This window comes from Sebastes umbrosus, chromosome 17 (genome assembly GCF_015220745.1).
Source record: "Sebastes umbrosus isolate fSebUmb1 chromosome 17, fSebUmb1.pri, whole genome shotgun sequence".
NCBI lineage: Eukaryota > Metazoa > Chordata > Actinopteri > Perciformes > Sebastidae > Sebastes > Sebastes umbrosus.
The window spans coordinates 17,479,939-17,496,265 of record NC_051285.1 but is presented as its reverse complement, the minus strand read 5'-3'; the positions used below and the strand labels follow the sequence as shown (position 1 = coordinate 17,496,265).

Sequence of the window (16,327 nt, the reverse complement as noted above, 5' to 3'; positions counted from 1 at the left end):
TATTTTGTTGTTCTCAAAAATCTGACCCAGTGGGAGCATGTAGATGTTAAACAAAAGAGGCCCCAAGATGGAGCCTTGGGGAACTCCGCATGTGATTTTGTTCAGCTCAGATTTGCAATTACCTATAGACACAAAGAAGTCCCTGTCTTTTAGGTAGGATTTAAACCAGCTGAGTGCTATGCCAGAAATACCCACCCAGTTTTCCAGTCGGTCTAGTAATATATTATGGTCAACCGTGTCGAATGCAGCACTGAGATCCAGTAAAACTAAAACCGTAGTTCTACCACTGTCTGTGTTCAATCGGATGTCATTGAAGACCTTAACAAGAGCAGTCTCAGTGCTGTGGTTTCGTCGAAAACCTGACTGGAAGACATCAAAAGAGTTGTTTAGTGCCAGAAAGCTATTTAATTTTTGAAAAACTGTTTTTTCAATTATTTTAGACAAGAATGGAAGATTTGATATCGGTCTGTAATTATTTACTATTGATGAGTCCAGATTGTTCTTTTTGAGGAGTGGTTTGATGACAGCAGTTTTCAGGGCCTGTGGGAACACTCCTGAAACAAGAGATGCATTAACAATCTGTAAAAGCTCTGAGATCATACAATCTGATACTTTTTTGAAAAGGCCTGTTGGCAGAATGTCAAGGCAGCATGAGGAGGATTTTAGATGTTGTATGATTTCCTCCAGGTATGTCTGATTTATTGGATAAAACTGTGTCATGGTATTTGCACCAGGTTTAAGTGGACGCAGGGGAAACAAACATCCTGTACCTGCTATGGAGGAAGTGACTGCTTGTCTGATTTTGTGAATTTTTTCTGTAAAAAAGGAAGCAAATTCATTGCAGGCCCTGGAGGATAAAAGTTCAGAGGCTACTGACACAGGAGGGTTTGTTAGCCTGTCGACAGTAGCAAACAGGGCACGTGCATTGTTATTGTTTTTGGTGATGATGTCAGAGAAGAAGGACCGCCTTGCATTTTTCAGTTCTGAATTATAAATGCAAAGTCTCTCTTTATAGATGTCATAATGAACTTGTAGATTTGTTTTCCGCCACTGGCGTTCAGCTTTTCGACACTCTCTTTTTTCATTTCTTACCAACATGGTATTTCTCCATGGAGATTTTTTCTTACCAGAGACAATCTTCACCGTGGTGGGTGCAATGGTATCAATAACATTTGTCATTTTAGAATTGAAATTATCTACAAGCTCATTGACAGAGGTCCAGGGGAGGGTGGGTGTGGAAGAGAAAGCCTGAACAAATTGATCACTGGTATTTTCAGTGATATACCTTTTTGTGATTACCTCTGTCTTATCATTCCTGTGCACAGGAAGAGTACTCTCAAAGAATACACATGAATGATCAGACAGAGCAACATCCATCACTACAACCTTGGAAATGTTCAGGCCCTTTGATATGATTAAGTCCAAAGTGTGTCCCCTATTGTGTGTGGGCTCTGTCACATGCTGACTCATTCCATAGTTATCAAGAACCTGACACAGTTCTTTGGCCCCTCTGTCCTGTTGGTTGTCAACATGGATGTTAAAATCACCAACAATGACTACACAGTCAAAGTCAACACAAATTACAGACAGCAGTTCAGTAAAATCATCAAAAAAGTTTGCACAGTATTTAGGTGGCCTGTAGATATTGAGAAACAAAGCTCGAGAAGAGGAGTTCAGCTGAAGAGCGACATATTCAAAAGAAGCAAAATGTCCATAAGATATCTGTTTGCATTGGAGAGAATCATTAAACAATATGGCAACTCCACCTCCTTTCTTATGCATTCTAGCTTCGCTCATAAAACTAAAGTTGGGAGGAGTTGACTCGATAAGAACAGCTGCACTGTTATTTTGGTCTAACCAAGTTTCAGTTAAAAACATAAAATCAAGCTTGTGCTCAATAATAAAATCATTGATTAAAAAAACTTTTTCCTGCCAAAGACCTGACGTTTAACAGGGCTAGCTTTAATGTGCTAGAAGCATTATTATTATTTTTTGGGACATGGTTTGGCTGGCAAGGAATCAATGCTAAATTTGATAAATTAGCACAATCAGTAAAAATCTTCCTGTTTCTTTGCAGATTCACCATTCTTTTTCTACTACTTATTAGAACTGAGATAGAAGAAGCTCTCATCACACAGGGCCCCAGCTTTTCCTGGAAACAGTCACGTGTATCATTAGCCTTGAAGCCTGGACCCAGCACATATCAATCTGTGCTTGCAACATTTTGTAAAGGAACATCCTTATCAGACTGCGGAGACAGAGGCTGATTCCATTGTGGAGGGGATGGAGGTGGTAGGTGTCGTGCTTGTGGAGATAGTGCCAAAGTTGTTCGAGGTCGACCTCGTGGGGGGATCATGGGAGAGAAAATGGGTGTAGGGCGGGGAGTAAGTTTAGTTCCAGCATTGACCAGCTCCTTCATGTGGTCAGTGAACTCCAAGAGGGGGGAGGAGGGAGAAAGGGTGATAAGCGAGGATGAGGACGCCTCCTCTTGTCTCTGCTGTATCCCAGGGCTGGCTTGTGGTGGGGGGTGAAATGATTCTCCTTGAGGTCCCCTGGCACATTGTGTTGTGTCTTCCTCCAGTGGTGATTCCTCTTGTCTCGCGTCCTTGGCAGAGGGAACAGATGAATGACGCAGTAAGTAGAATAGGTTGGAGTTGAACAATTTTACTCCTGACTTGTTTAGGCAGAGTCCATCTGCCTTGAAGAGATGTCTGCGGTCCCAAAAAAAGTTAAAATTGTCAATAAAATGCACTGAGTGGGATTTGCATGCTGTTGAAAGCCATGTGTTCAGTCCCAGCAACCTGCTGAATCTCTCGACTCCTCTTCTGATTGGCGGCAGGGGTCCACTGATAAACACCTGAGCATTCACAGAGCTGACCGTGTTTAGCAGACCAGTAAAGTCCCGTTTCAGCACTTCAGACTGTTGCTTCACAACATCATTCGACCCAATGTGCAATACCACATTTTTCACATTTGGGTGTGCAGTCACAATATCCAGGATTCTTTCTGCCAGATCAGAGACCATATCTTTGGGAAAACAGAGTACTTTGATGTCTTTACTCCACATGCTTTTCACATCTTTAACAGCAGCATCACCCACAATCAGAGTTTGAGTTTGAGGCCCAGTTGTTAGCTTTCCCTGTAGCCTTTTACCTTCAGAGTTGCTTTTGGTTCTTACCCTGCTGTGTGAAGAGTTGAGATTATCCAGGGCATCAGATCGAGATCCAGGGTCCTGCAACAGTGGAGCAAATCTGTTCTCCAGTTGCAAACTTCTTTGTTGGGGAGGTTTGTTACTCATCCTTCCTTTCACAGTTGTCCACGGTTGGACCTTACTTTGTACAGGGGTTGATGAGGCACTATGCTCGGATGCTAATGCAGGCCAGCCGGTCGCATCATATATCTGAGGGTGCTGGGTTCTGCCTGTAAGTTTTCCTCCCATTTCCCAGGGACATGATTTACGCTTTGGCTTTGCACCAAGAGCGTTCCAGGGAGGACTACTAGTCGATTTATTGCCCCCTTCTTGATTCTTGGTGGTCTTGTTGGTGCTAATTAGCTTTCTATTAGCCTGTTCCAGTTCACTGTTTTGAGTCAGTGGTAGAGTGGTTTCATTCCCACATAGTCCATTCACCTCCGCATTCACTTCGAGCCGGATAATCTTTGTTTCCAGCACTGCTATCTTCTGTAGAAGTTTGTAGTAGTCATCCGTGGAGAAGGGAGGCATCTTGCTGCTGATTAGCTTTAGCCAAGCACCTCGCTCCCGTTCACTATAGTACAGGCTTGTGCTGCTGATAGGCCACGCTCACAAAGTAAAACAGTTTTTAAAATAGTGGTAGCCTTCAGTTTCTTTCATAAATTAAACTCCCAGTGATTTGTAAGTATCCAGGACCCGTTTTCCAAAAATTTAGTAGCGAAAGATAAGCATAGCAATGATAAAAAGAAAGCAAAGCGAAGAGCAACTCAGCGAAGCGTCTGCACAGGAGGAAGAGCAGGAAGAAGAGAACTTAACCACGATCTTTTCCTAAACCTAACAAATTTGTTCCCTGTGAAGACGGAAGTTTATTTTCAAAATAATGGAGCGGAAATTGACGCTGGACATTTGTAGGAAAATGCATGAAAAATGAGGAATAACTTTTTGTAAGATATCATACGAACCGTTGTATGAGAATACGTTGAATGGATTCTTGAACCCGACTATTTCAATTTCAAGTTTTCAGTAGTAAACAATGTATTTTTGAAAAAGAAGCATCAATTGAATACGTTTTTGGATAAACATAAAAACAGTTATTGGTGTTTGACTCAGACTTTCAGACCTGCACTATTACCTAACCATTTCTATATTTTTCTTGGCTTTGCAGATACAGGGTCAATGTGTTCACTTGTGTTTGTAACTATTAACAGAGCAGGACGCCCAAAGGAAGAGGACATATGTAATGTGTCACTATTGTCAACGTGATTGCTGTGTTTAACTGAGGGTTTACTGGTGTAATAAATTGTAAGATAACTCCTCGGGGCCTGTCTCTGAGTTTAACGAGTTAAAAGTCCAAACTCGCATCAAACCTCGAACAGCTTTAGATAACTGCGGAAGTAAAAGAAACCATAACCTTTAGGCTAATTGCTTAAATGTCACATTCCTACACTGTTGATTCTTAATGAGTCTGTAAAAGTGATTCTTTCAGAATTTGGTCCCTAGGGAGCTGAAATTTAATAATGGAGACACCAAACAAGTTTTTCGCTTCGCGGCTGTCTCTTGATAAAAGAGGTATTGTCATCTATTATCATAAAAATGTTAGACAGCTACTTAACACACACAGGCTTCTAGGGGCTCAGGTTCAGTGCCCCCATGTGTTGTGCATAGAGAGGAGCACAGTGCAGGTGTGGATGAAAAAAACTATCAGAAACTTGATTTTTCTTCTAGCCACCATGAGGTTGGCAGTCACGGCTTTGTTGTCCTCTACATGATTTGTAATATAATAACGGTGATTACCTGACTTTACATCAGGCAGTATAATCAAGTCAAAATATTAATTTGTCCAATACTATGTTTTATGACCAAATACCAAATAATAATATTTCCATCCGCCTCAACTGTACCATGTGTTTAGTCCTGATTAGCAAATGCTAGCATGCTAACACGCTGTACTATGAACATGGTAAACATTATACCTGCTAAACATCAGCGTGTTAGCATTGTCATTGAGGGCATGTTAGCATGCTGACATTAGCATTTAGCTCAAAGCACCAAAGCCTCACATATCTGCTAGCTTGCATAGAATAGAAGAAACACTTTTGAAAAATAAAGTAATTCAAATAGTAATGCTAGCCACCGTCTGAATTCCGTTGCTCCTAAAGTATAGTAATAGTAAAGTTATTATGGTGAGGATGGCCTCTGACAACCCGGTCACTCCGAACTCGTCAAATATTGCCAATTGGACAGTGCTCCTTGGCATCGGATAATGACGTAGTATTAATGGTCCGCTGGGGGAGAAGGGAATGGGTCAAACAAACACAACCAGGAGAACAGCGTTCGTGTCCCGTGTAAAACTAAATGTGACATTGACTTATTTTGTGACATCAGTCGTTAGTCATGTGGCTCGATGGTATCGTAATTCCTGTGAGTCACTTGAGTTGTTAGTCCCTGAAGTTAACATCAACCACAACTGTTTCCTAATCCTAACTAAGTAGCTGTAATGCCTAAACCTAACTTCCTGTGAAAACGGAATTTTATTTTGAAAGGACACTATGCATGTAACAAGCGAACAATAGCGATATATTAACACGTCGTCCCCAGTCCATCCGAAAGTAACGCAAGAAGGGTACCCCGTGCGTCGGTCTCCGATGCCAAGGGGCACTGACCAAGCAGCGGTATTGGACGAGTTGGGAGTGAGAATGTGTTGCCTCCAAGCGAGGTGAAGGTCCTGCAAGAGACATATTCGCATTTACTTTTATGTTCTTTATGTTATTTTACTAACATAATGCGGACATTGGTATGCAGTGTACTTTATCCTTCATGTTAGGCCTGTTGTGTTTTTTCTTTGTGAATTTGTCACTTTAATCTCAGAGTATATACAGTATATCAAAAAAGTCTTGTAAATTTCTTTAATCTCAGAATTTTTTCTCTGAATATTGCCCCCTACCCTGGCTTCGTAATTATTATTATTATTATTGTTATTATTATTTTTACTTACAGTGGCACACCGTTGTGGCTTTTTCAGCCATACATTTTACTGGTAAAATATAACTCTATTTAACAGGAGGTCCTTCCTAAAGCTTCCTCTTTGATGACATGAGTTGTGCACATTTCTCTGTATTAAACCAATTTAACAGAAGAGGCTGACTGAGTGAAGCAATGTAATTCCAGTGGTGTCAATTTAGTCACATCAGACCAGTCCGATTTCTTTCCACACTCACTCTGACTTACAAAGCACTACATGAAAGATCACCTGATCTCATTATAACATGTATCTTGTATGTACTTTATGTTGTCTTGTTTTTGGTTACTCATTCAAACCCAGAATGCTTGGTAAAACATTAAAACTTTCACAAAAAGCCCAGAGCTCCCAAAAAATCTGAATGCAACTTTGTAGCTTTTCTCATTTTTCTAAAGTATTTCATATTCTGTCAAATACTCATACTTTTAGGGCTCAAACTACAAAACACTCTGAAGAAGGAGGAATTTAAAAGGACAAATCTTTCCCCGATCAGAGTCTGGCAGCTGAAAAAACGGGAAGTTTATTTTTTTGCTTTGGTGCACCTGCAGCTTCATCGGGCCTGACATCTCATGCTGATCATTATATAAGCACACATTCCTCATAACTAATCATCAGGACACAAAACATTGCTGGCTACATGCACTCTTTAAACACAATACAATAAAGAAATGCTAATTATTGGAGTGCAGGGCTGCAGTTCTTCTACTTTTTATTCTTCTGTTTCATAACTCTCAGTCAGCAAAACGTGACTGAGACAGCAACACCTACAACTGTGGCTGACTGAATTGTCACTTATTGACTACAAACTGTTGTTTAACACAACGTGAGGGAGGATGAAAAAAGATTTAGGTGATGAAGTTTGAAGTAGTTGAATATTTATCAGAATCTTTTCCAATTTATGGCAAACACTTTAAACCAGTAAAACAAACAAATCAACAAGGAAACAATTACAGAAACCATGAGAAAGAAAACACTAATTAAATCAAATTAGTTTGGTTGACCTCACGTGCGTATGCACAGCTCTGCATATGCACACACACACAAACCCTCTATCACCCTGTCCTTCATATTAAGTAACCAATAAAGGGCAGGGAGTGTGTCTCAGTGCAAACAGGGAATACAGCTGAGCATAGTTATGTGCACACTCTTGATGCTGGAGCTCACTTTCACTGAAACGCTGCAACCAGACATTGTTCCTGCCCAGCAACGACTCAGCATTCTACCTCAGTGTTCAGTAAACGAGCTGCTAATGCCTCAAGAGGTTACATTGCACCTCTAATAATCCGTAGTTCTGAAAAGCCGTTGGAATTTGAGAGCCGATTACTCACTTTAACACACTGCAGCAACAAGACGACTTTTACTTCTTTTTGATTTTTTGTGCTTTTTTAAGAGACCTCTTTCTGGAACACTTTGCCAGGATTTTAATTGAAGGTATCATATGTTAGTTGTTTTAATGAAGGTGCTACACTTTGTGAGCCAGCATTCTTATTGCATTTTGTAGATATTTTATGTGTTGAGAGAAAATTAATTCAGCAGGTAAGTCTATCAAAGTTGCTGTTATTAATGTAACACCTTTAATAAGACAAATATACTCTGGTTAGTTCTCCGACTGATGTTTTCCTAAATATTTTCACAGGTGCTAGAACAACATACTCTTTTTGCACTTCCAAGAAGTACTATGCCGTTTGGTGACCTCTTAGACCAGGTGGGGGGCACGGGACGCTTTCAGATCCTGCATGTGACCCTTCTCTGCATCCCTGTCCTGATGATGGCCAGTCACAACCTGCTACAGAACTTTGTGGCCGCGGTGCCTCCTCACTTCTGCAGCGCACACACGAACCTCTCTCAGTCCCAGCTGAGCCCAGAGGAAATGCTGCTGGTCACAGTGCCACTAGACCAGAAAGGGAAGCCCGAGAGGTGCCGGCGTTACGTTGCTCCACAATGGTACCTCCTGACTAAGAATGGGACCTCCAGCTCAGGGGAGGCGGGAGACACTGAGGATGGTTTGGATGTTGGCCTGCAGGAATGCACAGATGGATGGTCCTATAACATGACTGAGAGGAGCTCCACGATCATATCTGATGTAGGACTAGATATTTTTTTCTCTTTCCACATGTGTATATGTTTTCTTGTCACATGTGTTAAATTGTGTTAAACTTTTGTCAGTGGCATTTGGTGTGTGATCAGCGCTCTTTGAAGCAAATGGGACAAACGGTCTACATGGGAGGTGTGCTTGTGGGAGCTCTTTTCTTTGGAGGGCTTGCAGACAGGTAACATTAATCTTGTCCCTACTGATTTTATAATTATAGTGTGATTTTGTCAGGCAAAACAGTGGTGCACCTGTAGAGCGGGGCTGTGTGCTTGCAACCGGGTGATCAAATGTGATTAACAGGAAATGTGGTGTCTTTATCTATCTCTCAAGGACAGTAGCCTACATGAAACTATCATGACATGAGATATGAACTGAACTAGCTAGCTAGCCCTAGCATCTACCAGCATCAGAAAAGGAAAGAAGTGGTAAAGTAGCCCGCCTCTTGCTTGATTGATTGGCTGCCTAGGCCAAGTTTGACTTTGACGAGCGGTGCGACTCCCCGCCGGGTGCTGAAAAGTTGAGAATATTTTAACTTTTAAGTGCGTTTAAAATCTGCTAGAAAAACCTGACGTGCGGCGAAAGAGAGGAACGCGTGACAGACGCGCTGTAACATAGGAAAAAAATGTTTTTGCTAGCAACTAGTGCTGTCAATCGACTAAAATATTTAATCACGATTAATCGCATGATTGTCCATGATTAATTGCGATTAATCGCAAATGAATCACACATTTTTTTTCTGTTCAAAATATACCTTAAAGGGAGATTTGTCAAATTTTTAATACTCTTGTCAACATGGGAGTGAGCAAATATGCTTGCTTTATGCAAATGTATGTATATATATTTATATATAATTGGAAATCAACAAAACAATCACAAATATTGTCCAGAAACCCTCACAGGTACTGCATTAGCATAAAAAAATATGCTCAAATCATAACATGGCCCCTTTGAAAGGGATCCCTTTGAAAATGGCCATGGCAGCGCCAATGGATCCCTTGGATTTTTTAGTTTCATATGACGCAAGTAGCTTCATTCTAGCTTTAAAACTGATTCCGCTACAACCTAAAAATTGCAAGTTGCGTTAATGCGTCTCGTTGTGACCAGCCCCTTAGAAAACGTCCCTCTTTTTCATGCAGTATTGTACAAAAATTGCACCTTATTCAAGTCATATAATGTGATATAGGCTGACTTCTTTGCAAATACACCTGGCTCCTAGATACGGTCGACGAATCCTTCTGCTCATTTCTAACCTGCTGATGGCAGTGGCGGGAACATGTGCTGCTTTTTCGACCTCCTTCCCTCTCTTCTGCCTGTTCCGCTTTGGTTGTGGCATGGCTCTATCTGGCGTGGGGCTCAACACCTTCTCGCTCAGTAAGATATTTAACTGAATAGATTAACTGGATGCAGTCAACATGTATGCTGATGATAGAGTACTAACTGTACTAAATTCTATGATGTGATTCTTTTCTTTCAAGTTGTGGAGTGGATCCCCACTCGTGTGCGAACTGTGGTGGGGACAATAACAGGTTACTGTTACACAGTGGGACAGTTGAGCCTGGCAGTAATAGCCTACTTCATCCGGGACTGGAGGTGGTTAACCCTGGCTGTGTCTTTACCCTACTTTGTCTTCTTCCTCATCGCATGGTGAGAGGCCAACTATTGAACTGCAAATAAAAGCTACAGTTGAGTTGCAACCAGAATTACTGATTAGTGTTTAAAAGTTACAAAGATTTAGAGATCATTGCACTATTAACAAATAAACTAAACAAATATCTCACACAGGTGGTTTCATGAATCTTCAAGATGGTTAGCTCTGAGTAATAAGCCTGAACAAGCCATCAAGAACCTTAAAAGTGTGGCCAAATTTAATGGACGTCATGAAGAGGGAGAAAAAATTGACATTAAAGTAAGGGAACGTGACGTGTTTGTGTTATTGCACCATCCATCCGTGTTTATAATCGTTTAAAAAATAAATTTTAACTGCTCTCTTTATGCATAGATGCTGCAAGAGTCCATGAAGAAAGAGATGTCCTGTTCGAAGGGCTCCTACACTGTTCTGGATCTGTTCCGCACACCCACAATGAGGAACATAACAGTCTGCCTCAGTGCTGTCTGGTACATGTCCTGCTCTTTTTAAAACTCAATGACAGTTTTTAAGCACCTTATATGAAATTGCAATGACACTGTTGTTGTTGTTGTTGTTGTTGTTGTTGTTTTATACAAACTTAGGTTATCAACAAGCTTTGCCTACTATGGTCTTGCTATGGATCTGCAAAAATTTGGGGTGGACATCTACTTAATCCAAATGATCTTCGGAGCTGTTGACATTCCTGCTAAAGTCGTCATAACTGTGACTATGAGTTATATTGGACGTCGTCCATCACAATGTGGCGCTCTCATCGTCGCTGGAGTTACTATTTTGATCAACCTGCTGGTACCTTATGGTATGTTTGAACACATGCATTCAAGTTGAATATTAAGCTGCAGAAACAAGTGAGTGATCTAATGAATGTCCTGTGTAGATAAACAGACTGCACGCACCTGTCTGGCTGTACTGGGTAAAGGTTGCCTTGCTGCCTCCTTCAACTGCTGCTACCTTTACTCTGGAGAACTGTACCCAACCATCATTCGGCAAGTTTTATTTGTCAACAAAAAAGTGTCAATCAAATCTTTATTTATGAAGGGGCCGGATGAGAGTTTCTCTAATGGACTGAAATGTGGGCAATGCTTGTATTGCTAATATTTACGATACACAAGTTGGTTCAGTGCCATGTGCCGTGGCAACACATTCCAATGAGGCTTGTTTGTTTGGCCTTTATTTGCTGTCTTGTTGACAAAATGTGTCCTGACAGAAGTACTGATAATTGCGTATCTTTGCTTATCATACAATTCTCTGGAAACTTCAGCAAACAAACCATGTTCAAGGATCTTTTCTAGTCAAATGTTTAGTTAAACAGTAACTTAAAATGTCATATGTGAAGCCAGCAAACAAACCGTGTTCAAGCATCTTTTCCAGTTCAGTTAAACAGTAACTTATTTTAAGATCTTTCCCAAATTAGGAAAATAATAACAATTTGCATATGCTTTGTTAATCACCAGCACCACAATCACCGATTAGTTATGGCTGTTTTTTCTCTCTCAGTCAGAATGGCATGGGCTGGGTATCCATGATGGCTCGTGTTGGAGCCATGGTGGCCCCTATGGTGCTTCTCACGACCGACTACTTACCTTGGCTACCGGGTTTAATCTACGGGGGAGCTCCGATTCTCAGCGGAGTGGCTGCAGTATTTCTTCCAGAAACACTTGGCTCACCCCTTCCTGATACAATACAAGATGTGGAGGACAGGTAGGATTGAGCTCCAGAAGACAGGATGTGTTCATTTTCTGATATCTCTGCAGGTCCCAAAATCAAAAAAACAATTTTACTAACAGTACACAGAAGGGCTCCAGGTCAAAGATTTACAGTGAATCCATCATCATACAGTATATCAGGCTACTCAAAAGCAGACAGATGAAGAGAGAGCGAGAGAGAGAGAGAGAGAGAGATAGTGAGAGAGAGAGAGAGAGAGAGAGAGAGAGAGAGAGAGAGAGAGAGAGAGAGAAACTGATTTATCCATATTTGCATTTTCTATTTTAAACACAGGGGATCTGGGAGACGTTCCAAAATGCCACCAAAGGAAACAGTAATCCTGCAAGACACCCAGGCGAATCTCCTAAAGCAGGCTGCCTGAGGGCATCTGTATTGTACTCCTGATGTTTTTGCTGACATGTTAATGAAAGTTGAGTGGGTACTGTTTTTATTCCAGTCTGTTTTTCTTTTGTTTGATTTCCATATAGAGTTTATTGTGTCATATGACTGCTGGACAAATGGAGTTGCCATGTTATTTTTGGACAGGTCAATAGAGTGAAATGAATAGCTCAAAACAATCAGACCTATGTTTACTTGTTATACAGTAGCTTTGAGGAATTTAGTCTGGATTTGGACCAATTGTGTTTTATATTTTTAATATCTGTGTTTAAAAAAAGAATATATGCCTTTACAGGTTACACTCTATGTTATGTTTTCACTGGTATTTTTTATAACTTCTTATTACTTTATAAACAATCCTGTATTTGTGAACAAAAATGTATTTTCATTAAGAGGTCGGCGATGTTGTCCATGACATCAAAATAACTCTAGTTACTATTTTTAGGCATTGACCTCAATTGGTTAAGGTTAGGCATTGACCCAGAACAGATAAGGTTAGGCATTGACCTTGAATGGTTAAGGTTAGGCATTGACCTAAAACGGTTAAGGTTAGGCATTGATCTCAAATGGTTAAAGTTAGTCATTTACCTCAAATGGTTAAGGTTAGGCATTGACCTCAAATGGTTAAGTTTAGGCATTGACCTCAAATGGTTAAGGTTAGGCATTGACCTAGAACGTATCCGTGGAACGGATAAGGTTAGGTGTTGACCTTGAACAGTTAAGGTTAGGCATTGACCTCAAATGGTTAAGGTTAGGCACTGACCTAGAGCGGTTAAGGTCAGGCATTGACCTAGAATGGTTAAGGTCAGGCATTGACCACAAAAAGTTAAGGTTAGGCATTGACCTTGATTGGTTAAGGTTAAGCATTGACCTTGAACAGTTAAGGTTAGGCATTGACCTCAAACGGTTAAGGTTAGGCATTGACCTAGAACGGTTAAGGTTAAGCATTGACCTTGAATAGTTAAGGTTAGCATAGGTCATCGGGAAACGACTCTCGCAAGAATTTTTGCAATTTTTCGCAGTTTTTTCCGCAATTCGCGGGTAACCTTCTAGACACGACAACAAATCAGAGGTTGTGTTGCTGATTGGGCATGTGTGCATAACAGTGCTGATATTAGTGGCCACATAAAATGGAATAACCTGACATTCAACCCATCCGAGTATCATGTTGAGTTGTAATACATAATGTGTAGATTATCCTTTGCACATTTGGATAGTATTGTATTTCTTGCGCCCAGGGCGTACTGAGCAATCCATGGACATTTAGTTGTTATTCCATTTTTACACATTTTATTTGGCAAATTTTTTATTTAATTTTTTTATTTAGTTATAAGAATGTACAATCAGTCATACCATTTCAATTGACGAAGAAAGAAAGAAATTGAAGATCTGAAAAATCAGAAGGTAATATAAATAATAATAATAATATAAAAATAAAATGCCAATTAATTAATTTGGCTTCTTGACACGGAAATGTGCAGGAAGTGACATCGGGAGAGAAGGCTCTGAATGAATAATTATAGCCTTATATGAACGTAGAACCTGTGTACACTGCAGGCAGTCCAAGCAGGTCAAAAGAGTTTACCTCCTGGAAGTGCAGAGAGTGTGATGTGGCCCTCGTGTCATTGCAGACAGGAACTGCTTTCAGGAATGGCACAACTAACTTTTTGGAGAAAAAACGAATAGGGACTTCACTGAAAAAAATTTAATTGTTTTTCATCTGTGTTGGCTTTTTCCCCTGATCACCAAGGCATAGAAGAACAAATTACTATTGTACTACATGATTAAAATAAAAAAAAGTGTGAGATTCAATTTCCGTTTCTGTGTTTCTTTTGTAAATACGGTCATATTGTATAACTATTTATACATTATTCATGATTCATCACTGCAGCATAGCCTACATATTCCGATTGCCCAAATTTCTCCTGAAAAAAAAAGATTTAATAACATTTCTGTGCATTATAGTGTATAGAAATAGGAAAAAATGGCTTAGACTTGCGAGGATTTTAAAATCTGCACCTATGCACTTAAGTCTTGTGTTTCTTTTGTTTTCTTACGGTCTGTTGGTCCCAAATAAGCAGAATGATTGGTTATTAAGGTCCCATTTAAATGGGCTGAGTCACTAAGGTTTAAATACAGAAAAGACAGTGCCACCCAATGGGAGACAGAAGTACAACAGCACCAGCTGAAAAAAGGGTAATTGGTCTGCCTCCATCATTTGCTGTCTGGGCCTGATCCTGATAAATCAATCAATGAGTAAACCCAAAGAAAGCATGTAAAGGACAGCGTAGGTAAGGTAAAATGTCACTTGCTCTTTAAATATTCAACTTTTGTGTCTCACAATCTAGATAATATCTGCAGGACTTTTAATGGACAAACTGAATCATGTGTATCCATTGAATGATCAATGAATACATGTGGGGGAAATTCAATGAATGGAATGTGTTTTTTTCACCTCTGAAAGACGCGGTAGAGTGGGCTATAATAGAAGGAGAGAGTTATGTATGAAGAGTGTTTTTATTAAATGAGGAAATATTACTGGATACCTTGCAAAAGGGTAACTCTTCTGGTGTGTGACACCATCTGGTGGTGGTGTATCCATGCTAATGCAGAAGCTTTTCACAAAAAGCCTAGAGACCACAGGAAGTCTGTATACTTTGTATCTTTTCTAATTTTTCTGTCTTTCATATATTTTGTCAAATACCTGTACTGAAGAAGGAGGAACTTAAAAGGACAAACCTTCCCCAATCTGGCAACTGAAAAAAGGTTACAATATTGTAACCCTAGTTCTACAATTACAGCCCTCTATTGGACTCGATGGGTAATACTCTCCTCCAATTATGAGCATGCATTGCCTACTAAAATTTTTTAAAGTGTAGCTGGCCAATCAGGACGTACCTACCCGAATACGTGCAGACCCACAGTATGTAAAGCAGCACACATCACTATCTGTCATCCTACACCCACTCCTTGTGCAATGCCGGAGTGACAGACAGACAGACAGTCTCACCAAAGCCAGGTCTCTTATTTCATATGTTGGCATAGGCTACAGTATATTTATTTATTCATGTGTTTATAGGCCTACGAGCAAATTTGTTTTAATGATTTTTATGGTTTTATTTGTTTTCATTTTGATTCGTTTTCGCTGTAATTTATTTAAAGGGACTGTTTGTAGCTTCTTACATGTATAAATCACTCGGGTCGGTGTCCCATGCGTGCTTGCATATGTGCGCTCGGGTGTGGCTACGCTGTTCAGACAAGAGTCCGACACAATCTACACGGAAGCACCAAAACCGCAAAGTTATATCTAGTGAAGCCCGTCTTGCAAAACAGTGTTGGAGGACGCAGGAGAGACTGTAGCTTTGGTCTCCAGGGCCGGAGTCTCTGCTGTGCTCTGCTCCTCTGCTCCTCTGCCTGCCTGCTTGCCTTCACTCACACAATGCGCTCGTTCTCGCTATTTCGCTTCACCTCACGTGCATGCGCTCACACTACACACGGCAGAAGAGTTAGTTTAGCTCTGAGAATATCTAGTGAATGTACAATGTACAGTTTGTGCAGAAATAAATGCTGCAGCTCCTCCAGACCAACAGAGGTTTCCCGTGTCTTGTGAAGTGACGGGGCTCCGCAGCGAGAAACGTTATCATCTCCGACCAAAACTCCGGTGTCTCCCCTGTTCAGCTTCGGCCGTGGTCGGGAGGCTGAGGCAGGAAGAGCCAACACTAGGATCAGCATTGATTCATGGAGAGACCTTCGTCTGGTCAGCTAACATTACTGCCAAGCAGGTGAAATATAGAGTGATATTGTGGTTTTAGCTGACGTGTGTCGCCTCACTCCTTTGAGCGATGCTCGTTCATGTCTATTTAGAGAGAACACGAGCGCGAGCCCGACGCTGACTTTCGTTGACTTAACTGCCACAGGTGTCGCCGTTAACAAGCATTTCTGATTCTTACAAACAGTCCCTTTAATGGGATTATTGCACATTATTACTAAATACACTCTGTAAACACAATACAATACAGAAATACAAATTATTGGTGTGCATGGCTGTAGTTCTTCTACTTTTTATTCTTGGTTCTGTGTCAGAGCTCTGTCAGTATACCGTGACCGACTCAGAACACCTACAACTGTTGCTGACTGAATTGTCACTTATTGACAGCAAACAGTTTTTTAACACGAGGTGACAGAAGATGACTAAAGGTCGGGGTGTTGAAGTACATTTGAAAAATTGAATATTTATCAGAATCTTTTGCCATTCATGCCAAACACTTTTTGTTTTTC

At 40.6% G+C, this 16,327-nt stretch overlaps 1 protein-coding gene across 1 annotated transcript; it reads left to right on the top strand.

Annotated features, from left to right (window-relative positions):
- The first annotated feature begins 7,393 nt into the window (after nt 1-7,393).
- slc22a6l (solute carrier family 22 member 6, like) lies at nt 7,394-12,565 on the top strand. Its single transcript, XM_037748879.1, has 11 exons — nt 7,394-7,745; nt 7,846-8,292; nt 8,376-8,479; nt 9,518-9,672; nt 9,777-9,945; nt 10,084-10,207; nt 10,301-10,416; nt 10,531-10,745; nt 10,824-10,936; nt 11,448-11,647; nt 11,945-12,565. Exons 2-11 carry the CDS (start codon nt 7,888-7,890, stop codon nt 12,030-12,032), a joined length of 1,689 nt encoding a protein of 562 aa, XP_037604807.1. The 5' UTR covers nt 7,394-7,745; nt 7,846-7,887; the 3' UTR covers nt 12,033-12,565.
- The last annotated feature ends 3,762 nt before the right edge of the window (nt 12,566-16,327 follow it).

Coding starts and splice junctions, on each gene's coding strand:
- slc22a6l (XM_037748879.1), top strand. CDS start 7,888: ATGCCGTTTGGTGACCTCTTAGACCAGGTGGGGGGCACGGGACGCTTT. Junction 10,208..10,300: donor GAGAAAAAATTGACATTAAA/GTAAGGGAACGT, acceptor CTTTATGCATAG/ATGCTGCAAGAGTCCATGAA. Junction 11,648..11,944: donor ATACAAGATGTGGAGGACAG/GTAGGATTGAGC, acceptor TTTTAAACACAG/GGGATCTGGGAGACGTTCCA.